Source organism: Tenebrio molitor, chromosome 2 (assembly GCF_963966145.1).
Source record: "Tenebrio molitor chromosome 2, icTenMoli1.1, whole genome shotgun sequence".
Lineage (NCBI taxonomy): Eukaryota > Metazoa > Arthropoda > Insecta > Coleoptera > Tenebrionidae > Tenebrio > Tenebrio molitor.
This window is the reverse complement of record NC_091047.1, coordinates 85,025-105,272: the sequence shown is the minus strand read 5'-3', so window position 1 is coordinate 105,272 and position 20,248 is coordinate 85,025. Positions and strand designations below refer to the sequence as shown.

The 20,248-nt window shown below is 34.8% G+C and overlaps 7 protein-coding genes across 14 annotated transcripts; 4 read left to right on the top strand and 3 right to left on the bottom strand.

The window, feature by feature from the left end:
* Positions 1–741: 741 nt before the first annotated feature.
* LOC138124009 (E3 ubiquitin-protein ligase SIAH1A-like) lies at positions 742–2,344 on the top strand. Of its 3 annotated transcripts, none has more exons than XM_069038931.1 (2): positions 742–903; positions 962–2,344. In XM_069038931.1, the coding sequence occupies exon 2, from the start codon at positions 1,191–1,193 to the stop codon at positions 2,118–2,120; it is 930 nt and encodes a 309-aa protein (XP_068895032.1). In that variant the 5' UTR covers positions 742–903; positions 962–1,190; the 3' UTR covers positions 2,121–2,344. The 3 variants fall into 3 exon arrangements, with proteins under 3 accessions (XP_068895032.1, XP_068895033.1, XP_068895035.1); XM_069038932.1 differs by having other exon boundaries at positions 750–899; XM_069038934.1 differs by having other exon boundaries at positions 750–903; positions 965–2,344.
* Positions 2,345–2,455: 111 nt separating this feature from the next.
* Positions 2,456–3,300, top strand: mRpS18A (mitochondrial ribosomal protein S18A). The gene is made up of 3 exons (XM_069038941.1): positions 2,456–2,695; positions 2,747–3,007; positions 3,053–3,300. Exons 1-3 carry the CDS (start codon positions 2,593–2,595, stop codon positions 3,160–3,162), a joined length of 474 nt encoding a protein of 157 aa, XP_068895042.1. The 5' UTR covers positions 2,456–2,592; the 3' UTR covers positions 3,163–3,300.
* On the bottom strand, positions 2,496–5,347 carry LOC138124001 (uncharacterized). Its single transcript, XM_069038899.1, has 2 exons — positions 5,106–5,347; positions 2,496–5,052 (listed from the first exon to the last, which is right to left on the bottom strand). Exon 2 carries the CDS (start codon positions 5,039–5,041, stop codon positions 3,311–3,313), a length of 1,731 nt encoding a protein of 576 aa, XP_068895000.1. The 5' UTR covers positions 5,042–5,052; positions 5,106–5,347; the 3' UTR covers positions 2,496–3,310.
* A 2,340-nt stretch (positions 5,348–7,687) lies between these two features.
* On the top strand, positions 7,688–11,319 carry Sf3b2 (splicing factor 3b subunit 2). Of its 3 annotated transcripts, none has more exons than XM_069038745.1 (11): positions 7,688–7,921; positions 7,978–8,105; positions 8,178–8,440; positions 8,502–8,677; positions 8,917–9,118; positions 9,526–9,702; positions 9,787–10,019; positions 10,079–10,433; positions 10,499–10,743; positions 10,794–11,091; positions 11,147–11,319. In XM_069038745.1, exons 2-11 carry the CDS (start codon positions 8,015–8,017, stop codon positions 11,210–11,212), a joined length of 2,106 nt encoding a protein of 701 aa, XP_068894846.1. In that variant the 5' UTR covers positions 7,688–7,921; positions 7,978–8,014; the 3' UTR covers positions 11,213–11,319. The 3 variants fall into 3 exon arrangements, with proteins under 3 accessions (XP_068894846.1, XP_068894847.1, XP_068894845.1); XM_069038746.1 differs by having other exon boundaries at positions 7,978–8,126; positions 8,178–8,413; XM_069038744.1 differs by having other exon boundaries at positions 7,689–7,921; positions 7,978–8,126.
* A 148-nt stretch (positions 11,320–11,467) lies between these two features.
* Positions 11,468–15,807, bottom strand: LOC138123908 (eukaryotic initiation factor 4A-III). Its single transcript, XM_069038749.1, has 4 exons — positions 15,431–15,807; positions 15,026–15,361; positions 12,758–12,980; positions 11,468–12,085 (listed from the first exon to the last, which is right to left on the bottom strand). The coding sequence occupies exons 1-4, from the start codon at positions 15,576–15,578 to the stop codon at positions 11,578–11,580; spliced, it is 1,215 nt and encodes a 404-aa protein (XP_068894850.1). The 5' UTR covers positions 15,579–15,807; the 3' UTR covers positions 11,468–11,577.
* Positions 15,808–16,139: 332 nt separating this feature from the next.
* On the bottom strand, positions 16,140–17,237 carry Pbgs (Porphobilinogen synthase). The gene has a single exon (XM_069038751.1). It carries the CDS (start codon positions 17,235–17,237, stop codon positions 16,209–16,211), a length of 1,029 nt encoding a protein of 342 aa, XP_068894852.1. The 3' UTR covers positions 16,140–16,208.
* Positions 17,238–17,469: 232 nt separating this feature from the next.
* Positions 17,470–20,248, top strand: LOC138123911 (ribosomal RNA processing protein 36 homolog). Of its 4 annotated transcripts, none has more exons than XM_069038756.1 (6): positions 17,470–17,612; positions 19,120–19,205; positions 19,266–19,354; positions 19,404–19,799; positions 19,889–20,003; positions 20,058–20,248. In XM_069038756.1, the coding sequence occupies exons 3-6, from the start codon at positions 19,274–19,276 to the stop codon at positions 20,183–20,185; spliced, it is 720 nt and encodes a 239-aa protein (XP_068894857.1). In that variant the 5' UTR covers positions 17,470–17,612; positions 19,120–19,205; positions 19,266–19,273; the 3' UTR covers positions 20,186–20,248. The 4 variants fall into 4 exon arrangements, with proteins under 4 accessions (XP_068894857.1, XP_068894856.1, XP_068894854.1 ...); XM_069038755.1 differs by having other exon boundaries at positions 19,257–19,354; XM_069038753.1 differs by having other exon boundaries at positions 19,120–19,354.

Genomic DNA, 20,248 nt, shown 5'->3' with positions numbered 1-20,248 from the left:
GGGGCGTGATGACCAACTCAATAGACCGGGACCAATGGCTTAACGTGACTTCCGAATCACGAGATAGAATATAGCCTTTTTTTCCGCCCTAGGTCGGAATCGAACCCGCGACCCTCGCGTCCCTGAGCCGAAACGGACTCCCTTAGGCTATATTCTACACAAAATCACAAAAAGGAAACGAGGTAGGTAATTATTAGCGGGGCCAGCGAGCCGAGCCTGTCGTATTGGGTTTCCACAGGTTTTTATCAGCGCTCAGATATTGTCGGAGCCCGATTTTCCTTACATATCAGAAAGAAAAGAAAAAAGTGGGGGTTGTCATTTAAAAAAAATGAATGTGACGTCATAGCTCAAAAATGGATGACGTCATAAACAACTGTAAAAAATATTTAAATGAGAATTTCGTACAACTGAAGCAACTTAAAATAAGCATTATGAGAAATCAAAATTGACCTGTTTCAGCGTTTGCCGCAAATGTCATTCTTTAAGTTTCGAAATTACTGAATTTATTCCATAAGTAGTTTCCAGACTGTATATTTCTATTAATCCCTACATTACATACAACTTAATGAAAACGGGAAAACCCAGTTTTACTGGACGAAAAAAAAGCCATCGTAGTGGAATTTCCATCGTTTCGTTTTCATCCTTGCTCTCTCAAACTTTTAAAGAAAATGAGACAGCGATACATTTACCCAGTGTGAAATAGTGTGATGAACAACACTGTGAGTGAGAGTGAGAGTACGACTGTTTTACAACAGTGTTGCCTTGTTTCCATGTTACGTGCTCTTGATAATTTTGTTGTTTGCAACGCAGAACGCCCCAGCTTATCAATCCGTTATCACATATTTTATGATCTTATATTAATTACATAACTTAAATCGGCCCTTGTGGCTTTGTTAAATGTAGGTAAGTAAAATAGGAGTAATATTTTTGTAAACGGAACCCTCATTTTTGATGTTTGCAGTAGTAGGTACCGAGCCTACCGACCTGAGTCAGTTGCTTGGGGTGATAGTACAGTACAGTAGCTGCATATACATCCCACAGTGTTTGTTAATGTACAAACGTACAGACTTGTCTTTAAGGAGTAATCACAATTCATTCAACAGTAACCTGAATTTTTTTTTGTATTTTTTTATTCGTACCAACATATGTTACAAAAATTTGACTTAATGAAAGCTTGACATTTGAAAAATATGGAAGAACATTTGTATGATGAACTCCTTGTGGAGTTAGAGTGCCCAATCTGTACCAACTACATGTCGCCACCTATTCGGCAATGTGCGACAGGTCATAGCGTATGTGAATCGTGTCGCAAAAAACTTCCCAAATGCGCTTTGTGTCAGGGTAAGTTTACTGACTCGCGTAATATTTCGCTTGAGGGCCTCGCCGTCAAGATGCGCTATCCGTGCATCAACAAATCCACGGGTTGCACTGCTAAACTATCTTACACTGAGCGTGAAACCCACGAACTTCGATGCACTTTCAAAGGATTCAAATGTGCCATGGAGAAGTGCCCGTGGGTTGGCAAAATCGAAGATCTTGCGGCACACTGGGCCTCAAAAAAGATGTCCAGCAAGCCCTACCACAAAAGTAACATTTGTCATACCAAAATGAAGACAGAGTCATATTATGTTAACATAGTTGATGCATATAATAAACTATTTTGGTTCAAGTGTAAGCTCACTAAAAATAAGCTCCACTGGGCGGTTCAGTACATCGGAAATACAGCTGAAGCTGAAAATTATTATTACGAAATTGAGATTTTCAAGCCGGGAAGAGCTAGAAAGAAAATTTTAATGAGTGAGTACTGCCAGTCAATCGAATTGGAAAATAGTCAGTTGTTCAACGACGAAGCGTGCGTTTCAATTAACGCAGATACGATCAACAATTTTGTGAGTGGAGACCAACTCTTAATTTACTATATGAGAGTTATTGATGCGAAGGATGATAATGTAACACAGAAACAATTACAAGTAAAACAAGAAACTTTCAAAAATGAAAAGACCAACAAGCAGAGAGACAGATCCAAAGGGCCTCCAGCTCATGGCAGTAAGAACCTTAAGAAGAAACAGAACATACAAAAAGTATTACATAAACAAGAAGACGGTTTCGTCGTACTCTAAATTATTAGCTGTAATAAATAAGTAGGTACCTACTTATATTGTTATTGTACCTGTAATTATAAGAAAAAGTGAAATACCTAATATGGACATAACTAACTAAAGTCTAGGTTTGTAATTTTTTAATCTTATGTAATGTTTGTTTTGCACTATTTTAATTAAATTACATATTATGTTATTTGATGTTTATAAGAAAAATATACTTATAATAAAAAGTGCAGTAGGTACTGTTTGTTTTTCCTACTGAATGTTCTTTGAATTTTTAAATTGTACCTATTTAAAAAATAAAATTGAAATTTCAAATGACGTGAAACCGACTCGCATCCAGTTTTGTTACGTTACTGTATAAATAAATAAGTCTTTTCCTGATCCGCTGCATTTTTGAGGTTAGGTGCAGAAATTGAGACATATCAGACTCGCAACTTCTCACTATTATTTACATTTTAAACAACACTTAAATGGTTTTTAGACGAAAATGTCACTACTAAGAGGATTAGGTGTGATCAAAAACTGCGCCACCGATTTCCGTTTGCAATTTAGAACGTTTTCATTATTTCCTAAATTACGATTAAAACAAAGTAAGTACATTTTTCTGTTTAGCGTAATTATATTAGGTGGTTTTCTTACAGTTGAGGAAGTTCAGAAAGAAAAAAATTTGACTATTAGCGCTAAAATTGTACCATCGGGACGTGAGTCTTATTTATTATCGAACAAGCATTTGGATGTTTGCCCTGCGTGCGCTTCTGGGTTGCAAATAAAACATACAGATGTGTTAATTTTAAGTCAGTTTGTTCGATCAGATGGATGTATGTTACCGAGGAGAATAACAGGATTATGTAAAATACAACAAAAGAAGATGTCATCATTGGTTACAATGGCTCAAAAAGCTGGTATGTAAGTGAATTGTTGAATCCATTAATCTGAATTTATTTTAGGGCTTATGGCCAATTTGAAGCCTGAGAATAGCAAGAAAGATCCAAAGAAGAGGCCAAAATGGAAAAAATTTAATAAGTACTTTGATGAATCTACAATTAAATTCCAATAAGTTTTTAAAAGATGAACTTGATTATTTAAATATAGATACAATGAAAATTCTTAAAAAATAATGTTTTTTCAATATTTCCATATAATAAAAATCACAAAAAATAACATTGAAAATACAGAAAAGTTCAAACAAAATTAATATGTTTCTTTTATTTTCCTTTTCTCATGTTCATTAACAACTCAAATCTTCTGTTTGACCTGACCCCTTTAATTGCAAATCTTCTTGATTCAATTGTGTTTTTTACAGATTTATTCTTTACAATGGTTTTGAAATCATTTTTTATATTTGGTTTATTAACTTTCAAATTGAACCCAGATCCAAAACATATTTGTTTATTATTGTGAAGTTCTTTATTGCTAAGATTACTGTTTTCCAAGTTGAAACATTTATTTTCAAATATTTTCTCAACTTTTTCATATTTTGATGGTAAATTAAATTTCACTTTGTCAAACTTAGTACTCTCATCTATATTTTTAGACGTTACGATTTTCTTGTCTTTGACTTTAATTTTTTGTTGGCAGAACGCTGCGTTCATTTGGCTTTCTTGTAAAACCATCTGATCATTAGAAGAGTTGTTAATTTTAAAATTTCTGCATCTTTCTGGTTGCGGGGTCTTCATTATTCTGCACTTGGGCATGGGAGTTGAAGGCAATGGAATGAATGTTGAACACTGTTCTTTGTATAATGTATCAGCAGCAAATCTCAAATATTTTTTGTTTTCTTTATTTGTGGGTGCTGTACTGGGTTTCTTCCCTGACAATAACATTTTCGCTCTGTTTTCTTTACGCTGTTTATATTCAGCAATACTTTCTACTTTGTTTAGAGCTTTTTGATGTATCAATGAAAAATTTGGAATTTTAACGCATTTGTTTGGCATAGAATCATACAGTTTCTTGGCAGATTTTTTCAGTGATAAACTTTCAGGTGTCTTAACCATTATTGGAGTACTTTGTTTTGCTAGGGTTTTTCTCATTCCTGTATTCATCCAAATAGGACTTTTATTGCTCAAGTAAGATAAGTCATTATCAAGTTTATCCCATTTTCGCCGCAACGTTACTTTTGAGAATTTCACATCTATTGGTGGTTTAGAGTCTGTTAAAAATGTATCAGCAGATGATGCATTCATTTGTATGCATTCTTTGTCAGATATTGCTTTCAAAAGTGAAACATCATTAACACTGTTGTCAAGTTCATAGGTCCATCTTTTATTTATAGTGGATGTTTCAATCACTCCACTTGTTGATGGATATAATTCTTCTTCTGAACAGTCAAAATTAAAATGTTTTCTGTGAAAGGAAGAGTTACAATATTCTGAATTGTTTCCTGAAGGCGAAATTGGATTTAAAAGTGTTGTTACATACATTGAGCTGTCATCACCTTTTTTTCCTTGTGATATAAAAATTTCTTGCTTATTTAGGGACAATTCAGTAAGCTCATCATCTAATTCAAACTTTCTTTCTGTTGCAGTTGTTGTATTAGCACTTAACTCATTAAAATTCCTTTCATTTTGGCATGGAGCTGCATTATTACAACTTTGCCGCCTTTTTGCTGTTTTATTATATTCTTGTCTTAAATCATGGTTATATAAAGAATCACTGCATTTCAGATGTCTTTTAGCTTTGATAATTTTTCGTTTTTCTAAAGTACTTTCATCACTTAAAGTTTTCTTGACTTCTTGCTCACCATTTTTAGAAACCAAATTATCTGTTGCACTGAATTGCTCATTCATCCAAATTAGTTCATTTGTCTTTCTTATTTTTTTTAAATTTGTAGCCGTCTTAATTGTTTCAAAAACTACATCATCTATAGATATTGTAGAGAGGTCAGAATTTATATCTTCTACTATTTTTTTTGGGTGTCGACTCAACTTAACGGACATTCTTGATTAACCTTAAATGGGATACGAGTAATATAATTATTTTATTATTTTATTGCTTGATTACCTTATTAAAAAGAACTATTCAAAAAAACTTCTAAATAAACAGAAGACAAACGACGACAAAACTTCTGCAATTAGTGCAATTTCAGTAACAGTTATTTCACAGTATGTTATTTTGTATATTTGAAATCACTATCAAATCGTCGTCTGCGCCACAGGTCTGCGCTGATCGTTATGTTATTATCGGCGCGAACGACGTTCAAAGTTTAAAATCATTGAAATCGAATGCTAGAGGATTGTTTCTCATTGGTTAATTTGGTGTTGACGAACTACATAAAAATAAATATAACAATAAATGTGGAGGCGAGATGCCGGTAATTATGTACTATCACTTGATAGTAATATCCGTAATAGGGTATGTAGTCCGCAAAATTGCCGTGCCGCCGGGTGGTGGAGGGTTAAGATAGATGATTGTCAAAGCATACCTATTTTTTTTGTAATTTTTCATAAATCCTTTTAGACCAAAATTCTTAACTTTTTTCGATATGCAAAAAATAGTGTGTACAACACGTTATGAAAGTCTCTTTTTTTCACTTATTTGCTTGATTAACTCAGGGTACGCTTTCGTTAATCAATCTGCAAATTCATGAAAAAAGTATGACTTTCATAACTAAAGTCCATTCACGTTGGATTTTCTTTGCAAGGTCAAATAATTTAATTTTTTGGCTCTGTAATTATGTTTTGTAAATAGTGACATGCAGGTAAAACACCGTTCACGTTAGATTGAGCATTGCTAAATCGCATTATGTTAATTAGCTGCATGTACTATTGGGGACAAAATACTTTGGTCGTCATTCTTCTGTTACTTCAAAACAAATTAATGTAAACCAAGCATTAACGTCAAGTCAATAGTGATGACCACGACCTTCTAAATAGTCCTTTGAAATAGTCGAGACGCAAACGCTCTCTCAGAGTCAAGCGTCAAGCGTCTCGACTATTTAGAAGGTCGTGGTGATGACAATTTCAAATTATTGACTTTTCTCTTGTCAAAAATATGGCACCTTCCACCATTCAAAAATTTAGAATCATCTCCCTTGTTTCTGGGGGATTGTCCATGGGCCAAATTGCCTTGTGGAAATCTTTTCAATTTTTCCTCCTAGGAATATCTCCTTCAGTTGTCCATTTTTCGGTATTTAACATTTTGCAATGATGAGTTTGACAGTGACAGTGGTTGACAGTAGTAAAAAATAAGGTTAACCGTCCTAATCATCCTAATGCTTGCTTTACAACTTTATGTCAGTCAACTGACTTTGACGACCAAAGTAATTTGTCTCTAATAGTACTTATATCGTGTTCGCAACTATGAATGAAGTACTCTCGTGTCAAAAATAAATTACTCCCTAGAATTCGAACTTTTAGGGAAATAACGTTTTTAACGTTGTGTGTAAATGGTGTAACTAAATAGAATTTTCAAAAGTTATTTTGAATGCCTAAGGTTGGTTACTTTGAATTGAGAGATTAAATCCAAATAAATATGCCGCCAGTAACCAAAATTGATTGTGAAACGAAAAATCATCTATCACTTAGCGAGAAATTAGTCATTTGCAACTGTTACAATTAATTTGCTGTCTTACATTTTTGGGATATCTTTTGTTTGTCACCAGAAACCACATAGCCTGCAACCTAACCATAATAAATTTGGCTAGGTTGAAGGCTATGTGGTTTCTGGTGACAAACAAAAGACATCCCAAAAATGTAAGACAGCAAATTAATAACAGTTGCAAATGAATAATTTCTCGCTAAGTGATAGATGGTTTTTCATTTCACAATCAATTTTGGTTACTGGCGGCATATTTATTTGGATTTAATCTCTCAATTCAAAGTAGCCAACCTTAGGCATTCAAAATAACTTTTGAAAATTCTAGTTACACACAACATGAAAAACGTTATTTCCCTAAAAGTTCGAATTCTAGGGAGTCCATTTTTGACACGAGAATAGTAACAAATATCCCTAAATCCTAGGGAGTAATTTATTTTTGACACGAGAGTATGACATTGACAAATTATTGGATGTCAATTCCAAAAGTCAATCATAATGACAATAAAGCATGGACTACATCCATTTTTTTTAATTGACATGAAAGTGACGGCCAAAATTCCGTGGCCGTAAAGTCCATTCATTTTGTATTGAACTTTTCAAGGTCACATAATTTAAATTTTGGCTCTGTAAATTACATAATTATGTTTTGTAAATAGTGACATGCATCTAATTAACATAATGTGATTTAGCAATGCTCAATTCAACGTTTACGGTGTTTACCTGCATGTCATTATTTACAAAACATAATTACAGAGTCAAAAAATAAAATTATTTGACCTTGAAAAGTTCAATACAAAATGAATGGACTTTACATTGTCTTGTTTGTTTGTTTCAATTTTGAAAATCGTGTGTGTCATACCAACACAATCGAAATTTACTTTGTCCCATTTTATTTTGGTCAACGACTGTACAATACATACATATTTGGAAGATCGCCTTGATATTTGCGAATGAATTATGGCAAACTCTAAAAAATGACAATATTGAAATTGGAATTTTAATTTTCGCGCCGGGAGGTGTCATCAGTAGCTCTGTCAGTTCAGTAGCGTTACGTTAAGGTTCTGTAGCGTCAGCTGCGTCACCAAATAATTTTTCCTTTTCTTTCGTACACAAGGATTGAACGTAATTGAACATTCTTCCTTCTTTTTTATCTTGTGTGTTTACATGGCGATGGTGTGGTTTGCTGATTGCTCAAACTTAATGTTTTGCAACGTAACCATTACATTATTACTGAAAACGCCGAAATCTCAACTAAATTAAAGAAAATTTTTGGAGTTGCCGTAAGCTGTTGGAAAATCAATCAATCCGTGAAAATGTTTAATGTTTTGTGTTATAGGTTAAGCTGTAATTCATTTTATAAACAGCGCTTGACAATGAATTCTGACCAATTACAAACGCAAGAAGCAGCTCAGGAACATGTAATATCTCATCAGGAAGGAGTATTTGGGCCCCCAGGTACTCAAGGTTGGTCTAATGAAGAATATGGTAATCTCTTGCTCAATTGAAAATCAAATATATTTTGTTGGATTTGTTTAGGTACTGGTCAAAATGTGGCATCTAATACTATGAATGAAAAGCAACTTCCATCTTTATTGTCACTAAAAGTAGACCCACCAGATCAAATGATAGAACCACCAACAGAAGTTGTCTTACCACAAGTGTTGGAGGAAGTGTTAGCCCTAAAAAATCAGCGAGCATTAGAGTTAGAATCTGATGAAACAGATTCAACAGTGTTGCAACAGCTACAACAATTACAACCACCAAATAGGGAGGTACTGTGGGAGAGAGATGATAACATTGTAATTGAAGATGTTTTCTTTTTTTTTTCTGGGTAGTTATGATGAAATAATTTATTTTTAGGAACCTGCTGTAGAGAATGAAGAAGATAACCAGGGCAAAGACAATAATAAAATTAGTAAGAACAAAAAGAAAAAAAAGAGGAAGAAGAATAAAAAGAATAGGGAAAATGAAGAAAAGCAGTCTGAGAATGATAAAAAAGATGAACAAGCTGAAACAGATGCTGATGTGGAAGTTGAGTAAGTTAGATTATTTTAATAAATGATAGTCAGTTTATCCCTCCTTTATGATACAATCCATTGTATTTGTTCAATTTATTGAGATTATTGGAAAATGTTTCTTTTAAAAGTTTGATTTCACCTGGATGAGGTTTTTTTGGAAAAACTTAACGGGCAAGAAAACATTTCCATTCTAAAGTTTTGGCGCCCACTGTGTATGTATTACTAGCTTGTTATCATGTTTTGTAATGCTTTTCAAGGTACGTGCAAGAAACCATCAGCCTTCACGAGTTAGCACCACAATACAGACAATTTTACAGTATATTTGAATCATTTAAAATATCAGATCAGAAACAAGATATTCCACCTCCAATTTTGGCAACACCAACGTCTTTGTCAAGCAAATCAATTCTAAATACATTGGGTGACCATTTTCAGGAAGAAATGGAGGATACTGAAGATGTAAGTTTTCTATTTTATATACAGGGCTATTCATGAGAGTTTCGATGAAAATTTCGTTATATGCAACCTAAAATACAAGAAACTTGATATTTTGTTTCATTCGAAATAAGTTAGCATCCCGAGTAGCTTGGCGAATAAGATTAATCGTGACGCTTTCTCTTTATTGAGGTTATGAGCAAAAGTTAATACAGGGTCATTATAAATGATCGTCCCATCGCAGTAGGCGTTGGTGAAGTAGTTGAATATGCCGCAAGTCTCATAAAATGAGTAAGACTAGTATCGCCGATAGGTGGCGCTCCTGGCGGTAGTGGAACTGCGATGGGACAATCATTTATAATGACCCTATATTATGTGTACATATGATTTAACAATAATTTTTTTTTTGTATCAATACTTAACTTTTACAGAAGAAAATCGACGATAAATCGAAAATGTCGAAAAGAAAACTGAAAAAATTGACACGATTAAGTGTTGCTGAATTAAAACAACTTGTTAGCCGGCCAGATGTTGTTGAAATGCATGACGTTACCGCTCGGGATCCCAAGTTATTGGTACAATTGAAAGCTCACAGAAACACAGTTCAGGTAAATTTGATTCAAAAATGGCTCTACCGGAGAATTTTTCAAATACATAATTATAATATCGTTACTTTACATTATGTTGTATAGGTTCCACGTCATTGGTGTTTCAAAAGAAAGTATTTGCAAGGTAAACGTGGTATAGAGAAACCTCCTTTTAATCTACCAGATTTCATTAAAAGGACGGGAATTATGGAAATGCGTGCGTCATTACAAGACAAGGATGAATCAAAAACACTGAAGGCAAAAATGCGAGAAAAAACGAGACCTAAGCTCGGAAAGATCGATATTGATTATCAAAAACTACATGATGCTTTCTTTAAGTGAGTGATTCATTTACGGTTTGATTTATTTAAATTAATTGAACACATTTATCGTACAGGTGGCAAACAAAACCTAAAATGACTATCCACGGTGACCTCTATTACGAAGGTAAAGAATTTGAGACTAGATTGAAAGAAAAGAAACCTGGTGATTTGTCTGAAGAATTAAGAACGGCGCTTGGTATGCCTGTCGGCCCAAACGCCAATAAAGTTCCCCCACCATGGTTGATTGCTATGCAGCGTTATGGGCCACCACCCAGCTATCCTAACTTGAAAATTCCGGGATTGAACGCTCCCATTCCTGAAGGTTGCGCTTTCGGTTACCATGCAGGTGGATGGGGTAAACCACCGGTAGACGAGAATGGTAAACCACTCTATGGAGACGTTTTTGGCACAAACGTTAGCAATATAGACGTGAGTTTTTATTTTTATTCCGTTAATACACATTCATTCCTACGCGATTCGATGTGGAATTTTAGGATATCGGGGAAGACCCTTCGGTTGATAGAACTCTTTGGGGTGAACTCGAGTCTGAATCAGAAGAAGAGAGCGAAGAAGAGGAAGAAGACGAGGACGATAAACAGAATGCTGCGGATGATTCAGGACTGGTCACACCTGCTGAAGGCTTGGTAACTCCTAGTGGTTTAACTAGTGTTCCTGCCGGAATGGAAACACCAGAAGCTATTGAATTGAGAAAGAAGAAGATAGAAAGCGAAATGGAACAGTAAGTTTGTTGGGTTTCTGTTAACGGAATGTTACAATCTTAATTTGTAGAAGTGAAGGTCCCATGTTGTATCATATAATACCTGAGAAACGTAACGAACGAATTGGCAATTCTATGATGGGTAGTAGTCATGTTTATGACATGTCGAATGTTGGGGCGGTTCCGGTGGCAGCCCGTAAAGCAGGTGATAAAGAAGGAATGGTCGAATTGGCTCTTGATCCTTCTGAATTGGATATGGATAGCGACGCGATGGCGGTTCGTTATGAACAGCAGATGAGAGAAAATCAGTCTCAACTGCAAAAGGAAGATCTTAGCGACATGTTAGCCGAGCATGTTGCTAAACAAAAGGTGTGGTTGAAACTTTTTTGTTCTTCAAATGATATCACTTGTTGAAATTTTTTAGAATAAACGCAAACGCCAACAACAGGACACAAAGCAAACTAAGAAGTACAAGGAATTCAAATTTTAACATATTCAATAAGATTACAAGTCTGTTATGTAATTGTTTGTCATTAGAAACCGTACATGCATGTCTGCCTACATAAACAATAAAATTTTGTTTCACAATTATAACAAGTTTTTTCACGGATTTATTTAGAAATAATTAATATGTAATTTAAAAAAAATAGTTAAGCGTACCTTGTGCTCAACTCTAGATGTTCAATCAGATTTTAATTTACATATTTGATAAAGTATGTGGTATTTGTAGATTTAAAATAACCAGTAAAAACATTTTGTTATTTATTTTTACTTTTAATGACTTACAAACGTGTTCTACAGAAACTTTTTTCTATACGTTAGAAATGTAGTGTATAAATAATAAAAAAATAAAATTCATATTAAATCTGCAACGTTCATTGGCATTTCGTCGATTTGTGTGGAATAGTATTGTTCAATGTCTCTAAGAATTCTGATGTCGTCCGACTTGACAAAATTAATGGCGACGCCCTTTCTTCCAAATCTACCAGACCGGCCAATTCGATGGATGTACAACTCACGATTGTTGGGTAAATCATAGTTGATAACAAGACTGACTTGCTGTACGTCAATACCTCTCGCCCAAACATCTGTAGTGATTAGAACGCGACTTTGTCCCGATCTAAACTCTTTCATGATATTATCGCGTTCCTTTTGGGGCATGTCTCCATGCATGGAACTGACTGTAAAATTATTTTCGCGCATTTTCTCTGTCAACCAGTCCACTTTACGCTTGGTATTGCAAAAGATAACTGCTTGAGTGATTGTTAAAGTATCGTATAGATCACACAATGTGTCAAATTTCCATTCTTCACGTTCTACGGCGACAAAAAACTGTTTTATGCCTTCCAACGTTAATTCGTCACTGAAACAAAATGTCATAAATATATTTAAATACATACACATATACAGGGTCATTAACATGAGTGAGACTAGTAACACCGATTGGTGGCGCTACCGGCGGTAGTGGAAATCTGTCTATTAGTGTTCCGCATTATCGATACATTTCCATAATCGAATGAATCGAAATACATAATCGCTTTGTATTGGGTGATTCAAAATGATTGTGGAATAGTATGGAACTACGCATGAAAATTTATGTGGCAACTGTGTGGGTAGGATAGAGTTGGCAATTCTTTGACAGTTCATAGTCGCGCAATTTTGAAAATTGTCAAGTCAACGTGCAATGGTATAAAAAAAATCAAATGCACGCTTATGAATAATGTCATACAAATATAAATGACCGAACCACCGAATGAATATCTCGTAAATCGAGTGGTAGGGTTGAGTCGTATCGAAATCATTCGTTTTACCATCTAGCTCTCGAGATAATCGAATAGTAACGAATGATCGATCATTCGGCTATAATCGATACATTTCGATTATATCATTCATAATCGCCCAACACTACTGTCTACTAGTTTGTCTAACGTTGCGAGACTGGCGACACATCCAAAATTTGTGTCGGTTTTCAACGCCAACTACGATGGGACAATCATTTATAATGACCCTGTATAAATGGTAAAATAAATTATACCGTTTTACTAGAATACGAATAGGATCTGTCATAAATTTAGATGTTATTTCTAAAATTTCATGCGGCAGGGTGGCGGAGATCAACACAACTTGAGTTGATGGTGGAAGAAATCTGTATACGTCGTAGATCTGTTCTTTGAAACCTTTATTCAACATTTCATCAGCTTCATCCAAAACCAACATTTTAACTGATCTGGTACGAAGTGCTCTTCTGCGAATCATATCTAAAAAAAAAAAAAAAAAATCAAAGTTACCAGCGTCTCTTACTTTACACTAACTCGACACGTTTCTTTTTATTATTCTTGTACGAATCGAGATGAAACTCTTCTTCAAAAGTTTTCAGCACTTTATTTATTTAGTCCTACATTTAACGGTAGGTATACGCCGTTCACATTGGATTGAGCATTGCTAAATTCGCATTATGTTGGTTCCCTGCATGTCACTATTTACAAGACATAACCACATACCGAAAAATTAAAATTAGTCGACCTTGAAATACACAATCCATCCTGAATTTACTTTAAATCTGTCCAGTGTCAATATTACATAACTTTGCAGCACCGTATAAAGTGAAATATAGTGTTTTTTTTTTAATTTCACATCAAAGTAAGCGTTGAAGAGTCGATTGTGAACGCACTATACGGATTACGGATCACAAATCAGCTGTTTAAATCTTACGTTTTTTCACGAGTTGTGCGTTCACAGTCGGCTCTTCAACGCCTATTTTGAGGTGACATTTAAAAAAAAAAACACCCAATATAATACAAAATAATATGGATCAGCGCAGACGACTAATGATATTAATCATGGTAGAAAAAAAAAAGGAATGCAAAGAAGCATCCGGAAAAAAATTGGGTACGAAATTGGCCAAACCAAAGGATTATTATTAACCATGGTAAACGAAGAATTACTAATCGAAGACCCATCTGCCCATAAAAATTTTTTGCGTATGGGCAATAATTCGTTTGAATCATTAAAAAAAATCAATCAAATGAATTGATTCACTAAAAGGAATCGAACTTTCCACCTCTAGAAAACAGGCTCGGTCGCACGTGGCGCTACCGTCAACCATGTCGCTAATGCGCTTGCGCAGGTTTATGTCCAAGAAATTAGAACTTGTTCTATTTTCTTGCATCCAAGCTGACTGAATCAGCGCGCAACAATTGTACTGAATTTTGTAGTGAAATAAGTCTCGTGTCAAACGGTTCTTTCGTTAGAAAATTCCGGCGCATATCGAATGGAGCTTCGTGTCTAGTCATCATAGCTGGATACAGAAACGAAAGAGCCAGTGGCGTAACATTTAAAATACTTTAGTCACGTAGAATAAAAATCAGGCGAGAAGGACCTATAGGCGGAGCTTAGCTGCGAAGTTTATTTTATTGATATCGAGCGATCAAATTAATATGTAATCGAGTCATCCACAGATTTTAATCCGAATGTGTTTTGCGATTGATATGTCGAGATCTAACCTTTCTTTCGCGCTGTGATTATTGGAGCGTGGAGTTCAAGTAACGACATACGATTTCGGATTCATGAATAACTCGATTGCAAATTAATGCATAATTATTCTATGAATTTGCAATCGCCACTGGCAGATATTTTCAAGACGCGGCGCCGAAACTTTCTTCCTCTCGCACCACCGAACCAGCCCGCAACATTATTGCTTTTGCATTTTGCCAACTTAGAATGTGCAAACTGTATATAAAGTAACGCTTAAGGTATAAGATTATATGGCCCTTTAAAAGTATTTGACCGGAGATAAACGTCCCTTTTGTCGCAATTGCAGTAGGCGGTCAGCCCAACCATAAATCATGCTTCAAGCAATTCTCTGTTGTGAATTCCAGAGCCGGCCTCAAAACAAATGCGTACCGATGAAATTATATTTATTTATTAAATATTACAATACTATTGCAAATCATCTTTACTGTTTTCAAGACACAAAGTACTAAAGGGAATTTCGTTACAATCGCAAAATTTACAATAAACATCAAAAACATGTTCTATCACAAATTTTTAATCCCTGCCCTGAACCAAGGAAAAGGGATGCAGCTGCACGAGCCGAGACAACCATCTCAACGCCAATATTGGTTTCCATTATTAGGATAATTTTAGTGCTGCCATATAATCTTATACCTTAAGCGTTACTTTAAATGACATGTTGACAATTCAGTTTTGTATAATTTTTTTTTATGAATATAATTGTTTTGGTTTTCTATGATATATTTTGAGAACCACGTGATACTATTAAATACTATTAAAGCTAGCATACCATAGACTCTGCCAGGTGTTCCACTAACCACATGCTGTCCATAATCTAACTTTCTGATATCTTCTCCCAAATTTGTCCCACCAATACAAGCATGACATTGAACATTCATAAAATCACCCAAAGCTAAAATTACTTTCTGAATTTGTACTGCCAATTCTCTTGTTGGTGACAGACATAACACTTGCGTTTCGCGCATTGTTAAGTCAAGGGTCTGCAATATAGAAATTGAGAATGTGGCAGTTTTTCCAGTACCAGACTGAGCTTGAGCTATAACGTCTCGACCTTTCATTATCGGTTTGATTGCTCTCTGCTGAATAGCGGACGGCTTTTCGAAACCTGGAACATAGAATGACCCCCAAAATCATAACCTCATTTGCTGACCTAAATTCCGTCGACTTTTCTTACCATATGCAAAAACACCACGGAGAAGTTCTTCCTTCAAGTGCATATTTTTGAACTGATCTATAACTTCTACATCTTCACTCGTTTCAAATTCGACGTTCGATAAATCCTCGAAAGCCGCATTACGGCCCGATGATTTTACTGCTGCCATTTTAAATTCTCGTAAATACAACTCACAATATTTTGCTCTTCGCAGTTGAATATTGATATTCGAGCACAATATTAAGCACGAAGAGATTTGCTTCTATTTTTAACAATAACCACCAACCATCAAACTGCAGCCACAAAATACGTAACCAAAAGAACAAATAACGCTTGCTTTCTCTTCAACACGCATGAGAGATCACACCAGATCACACATTCGCATTTAAAGTTACTAAAATCTAGGGACTTTATTTACAATGATTCACATTACAACTTGCGCGACCTCTAAAGATGAAATCAAATATAATGAAAAAGGAGCGCTTTTTAAATTGATCATTCAGTTTGTGACATACCAAGTTGAATTTTGTACATTAGAAATGGTTAGAACTGGACTCTTCTGTGGAATACTATTTAACAATAGGAAATTTGAAAACATTTTGGAAGTACTTTTGATCGTACTAGCTAACGAAGCTTAAATTCAGTTATGCAAGTGATGCTATTTACAAAATTTCTCATTATCTCAAACACAAAATTTGAATAACTTTTGGTAAACTTCTGAAACAATAGATTATTTTAATAAGTTTAAAACTTTTTTATTTCCCAAAACATAACAATTAACAAATTTGTAATATTTAAATTAAATTTTAGATTTAAGTTGTATCCAATCCAGAATCACAGGCGTAAAATATGATATGATCACATCAGCACCTGCCCGCCTAAAGGAAATCAAAATTTCAGAAAGCGCCGTCTGAAAATCCACTGCTCTAAGTTTTGCAGCGTGATGTATCATGGCATACTCCCCTGAGACTTGATAAACAAATATTGGATATTCTGGATAGGCTTGCTTGATTTCTTTCAATATATCCAAATAACTTAGGCCAGGCTTCACCATTAACATATCAGCTCCTTCAGATACATCTCTGGCAGCAGCACGTAAGGCCAATCCTGTACTACCTGGTGGAAGTTGATAGCATTTTCTGTCACCAAATGCTGGTTGAGATTTAGCAGCATCTCTAAAAGGACCATAAAATCCAGATGCAAACTTTGCAGTGTATGACAATACTGCAGTTTTATGACCCATGTTGTGCTTATCCAAATTATTCTTGATCTTACCAATACGACCATCCATCATATCTGATGGGGCCACAATATGTGCACCTGCCTGTGCATAGGCTACAGCAATTTCTGCAATACGATGTATGCTTGCATTGTTGTCAATAGTTCCATCTGCAAATAATATTCCACAATGCCCATGAGATGTGTAAGGACACAAACATACATCACAGGCAATTGTTAATGATGGAAACCAAGATCGAAGTTTTGGTACAGCCCGTATTATGGGATTTTCTAGACTGCTGGCATGGGTTCCTTGCTCATCTTTTGGCAATGTGTCAATGACACCAAACAACAACACAGATGATAATCCTTTCTTGACTAGAGGTTCTAAATGGTCTTTTAATTTTTTTATGCCATATCTTGAGACTCCTGGCATGCTGTCTATGGGTTGGATGATGTCATCGTCTTCAACGATAAACACGGGATACATAAGATTATTAGGCGACAGTTCAGTTTTTAAGGTATGCCAGTTTCTAAGGGTGGTATTAAATATGCTACTATGAAGCAAATGCCGATTCTTGACATTTTTATCTTGTTGAACGTGTATCATATTTCTGGTAAATATTGCGTGAATGTAGGTTTCTGAATCGTGAGTATTTACCGAGTTAGGGTCGTTAGGGTTCCACTTGAATTCACCGAACGACTGATGTCGAAAATTTCACAAGATTTTATTTTGATAATACTTCTCATGCATTTATTCAATTAGGTACAGAACCTTGACCACACGTCACGGCACAGTGTCACGTATCTTTTGTTTTTGTTTGTCACTTGGTTTGTCACCAGACCAGAACCACAGAACACCTAATGCCTAATAGCCTCCAACCTAACCAAACCAGCAAACCTAGTAGAGGCAGTACTGCAGTAGAGGTGTAGTAGAGTACCAAACCAAATTTATGGCAACCTAGTAACGAATATCCCTAAATATGTAAGTACATCATTTAATTGGTAATGTAAGTACTATGGCGGCCAAAAAATTTTGGCCGTCACTTTCTTGACATTCAAGTAAAGTGTAAATAAACCTTTAGGAATCGTAACCCCACTTTCGATTCTTGTCATTTTGACAATCAATTTAAACTGTTTGAAGCTCGGATATTCCAAAAATCCGACATGAATAAACAAAATTAGAGCAATCGTACATAGACCTGACCTGACCTGACCTGAGGTAAACGTTCTGTGTAGTGTATAGTAGAAATGACAAAATAATTTTGAGTTTTGAAATTTAGCACCCAAAAAATAACGTTCATAATCAATTACCCTATATTGTTACATCAACTCCACAATAAAATCGGGTAATTGTTCACTTTAACTACTTCTGGAATTTTCGCGTTTTTTCTGGCTAGACACCCTCAGGGCGTCCTCCTAGATCGTTTCCCACCATTCAAACCTTGTGCAAATACCTTTTTTTCTCTCTTGTTGTGTTTCAAGGTCGCGCCAATGTCTTAGAAATAGAGGGTAAGGAAAATTCATTTGCACCCTTCTACGATTTGCACAAGGTTTGAATGGTGGGAAACGATCTAGGAGGACGCCCTGAGGCTGTCTAGCCAGAAAAAACGCGAAAATTCCAGAAGTAGTTAAAGTGAACAATTACCGGATTTTTTTTCAAACTTATTTCAGAATCACCTGTATTTGTCAGGGTCTGTATAACATGTCATACCAAAGTTAACCTATTTATTTGTGATAAAGCCGTAATTAAAGTAATTAAACGAGGGAGTACATAAGTATATATAAATCGGCCTTAAATTGTGCTTAAGAAATGTAACTTTTAAAAATCATTAACGTAAACTAATAACTTGTGTTCCCGCCTTTCGCTGCTGCTGCTATACGGTTGGCTTCAAAAAAAAAACGGGAATTGTCAGAAAAAGTTCTGTCAGATTTTATTAAATTTTTATAGTTTGAAACGATCTTTTAGAATTTAGGTTAAAAAACTGCACTTATGTGTCAGAAATACTACTGTCAAACAGACACAAATTGACATAAATTGACAAATTAAATTTCCATTTCACATTAGGTCAAATTTCATTTCCCGTTTTTTTTGAAGCCAACTGTAAATACACTCTTGCATCCTTCTTGACATCCTCCTAATGAGGTTTTGAATGCTCTATCTTATATACATATACCTATCTGATACCACTCTTGTATAAGGCTATTATAAGCAAGTTGGACAGCTCTTCAAGATTTATTAGAGGTACTTACTGTCGCGAGCAATAAATTTTGCTCGTCAAGGTCATTCATTGGCGCAACGGCAAGTGCTCTAATGTGAAACGGGCTAACGGGCATAACCTTAACCTCTAATAAATTCTATTTGTCTTGTCTTGTCAAGAGTGGGCTAAACACAGGGGCTAAATCTATATATAATAGTAATTCTATGGTGTTACTTTACTGGTCCTTTACTGTGCTTTATCTCTTTATCTATTGTTTTAATTTTTCTGCAGAAAGTTCGTACTGTGGTTCGTACCACCATAGATAACTCTTCGTACCACGATCAGAGCTCTGATCAGAGCTTCAGAGCCACGAGTTTGTATGTATGGTTTGTACCGTGTTTGTACCTATATAACTACCTAGGACCTAGGTGCTGTAGGCGGTAACATGACAGAATCTGAATCTATAGAAGTGGCAAAATTATCAAATGAAAACCAATTTATTGATGATGAATATGAAACAGAAAGGGTAAGAAACAATTATTTAGCGCAAATATACGTTTCAGTCATGTTTTTAGCAAAGAATTCACAACCAATTGAGCACAATGAGTTTTGAAGATTTACAAAAGTTGAAAGATGATATGGGTTCAAAATTATATAATAAAACTGTATTTGGAGATAAACAAACTAGAAAAGAAATTACTTTTAAAAGAGCTAACAAAAATAGACCGAGAGAAATGACTTCAAAGAAGCACCTCATGCCAAAAGACAATTTCATCCCAGTAAAAAAACATTTTGCATTAGATCCAAGATTTGAACCTATGTGTGGGACATTTGATAAAAAAGCTTTTAAAAGTAATTATAAGTTTTTGAATGATTTGAGAAAGAAAGAAAAAAATCAGTTGGAGAGTGATTTTCACCAAACTAATGACTTTAAAATAAAGAAAAAAATTAAATTTGTTATGCAACGATTGGTGAGTTTATGTGCAATTTTTAGCCATGTATAGATTGATGAATCTTTAAAGTTGCAAAAAATGATGTTTTATGATGTAATGGTTTATAGGATAATAAAATTCGTGAGGAAGATAAGAATGATAAGCAAGAGCAACATCAATTACTAGAAAAAGAAGAAACAAAAATTATGTTGAAGGAAGAAAAAGTGTTCTTCAAAAAGAAATGTAATTATGTTGCAACAATTTTACTTTATTTTTCTATATTTAATTACATTTCAGCTGTAAAACGTCTAGAAAGTTTAATTAATCAGTTTGAGGACCTGAAAAAGTCAAATAAGCTACAAAAACATATTGAAAGACGAGATAAGAAGATTTCCGCTAGAGATCATAAAAAGTTCAAAAAGTGATCATTCATCAGTCGCATTTTTTTATATTTGATGTGCTTTACAATAAAACTGTAACATCTTAAA